The 444-nt window shown below is 63.5% G+C and overlaps 1 protein-coding gene across 1 annotated transcript in view; it reads left to right on the forward strand.

Moving 5' to 3' along the window:
- Positions 1 to 444, forward strand: part of SIAE (sialic acid acetylesterase) — a gene marked incomplete at its 3' end in the record, with an annotated part of 3,519 nt that overhangs the window by 2,108 nt on the left and 967 nt on the right. The window contains 2 exon segments of the mRNA XM_009586088.1: positions 160 to 269; positions 363 to 444. Of these exon segments, the coding sequence (XP_009584383.1) occupies positions 160 to 269; positions 363 to 444 (192 nt within the window).

Genomic DNA, 444 nt, shown 5'->3' on the forward strand with positions numbered 1-444 from the left:
CGTAGGGCACATCGCGGTGGGTAAAGAGGGAAGAGGGGGACCCCAGGGCTCCCCTTTTGCGCGGCGCTTGCTTTAACGACGCAAGGCTGGCTCCTCAAGCCCCAGCTTCAGGGCTGGCCTTGTGTTTTGCACCCCCTTAAGCCCAGCTTTGTCTTCCAGCATCTCCCCGCACCAGCATGTCTCCGGCCCGCAAACACCCTCCGTGCTCTGGAACGCCATGATCCACCCACTGCTCAACATGACGCTGCGGGGTGTCGCTTGGTATCAGGGTAAGCCCCCCCCATTTTTCCTCCACTCCCCAGCATGGAGCAGCCCCCCGCTATCCCACCAGGCTCTCACCGGCCCCTCGCTTTCGGGGACAGGCGAGGCTAACGCCTTCCTGCACACGGACCGGTACAACTGCACCTTCCCTGCGCTCATCACCGACTGGCGCCGGGCTTTCCA

Source organism: Fulmarus glacialis, unplaced genomic scaffold (assembly GCF_000690835.1).
Source record: "Fulmarus glacialis isolate BGI_N327 unplaced genomic scaffold, ASM69083v1 scaffold26719, whole genome shotgun sequence".
In the NCBI taxonomy this organism is placed as follows: Eukaryota; Metazoa; Chordata; class Aves; order Procellariiformes; family Procellariidae; genus Fulmarus; species Fulmarus glacialis.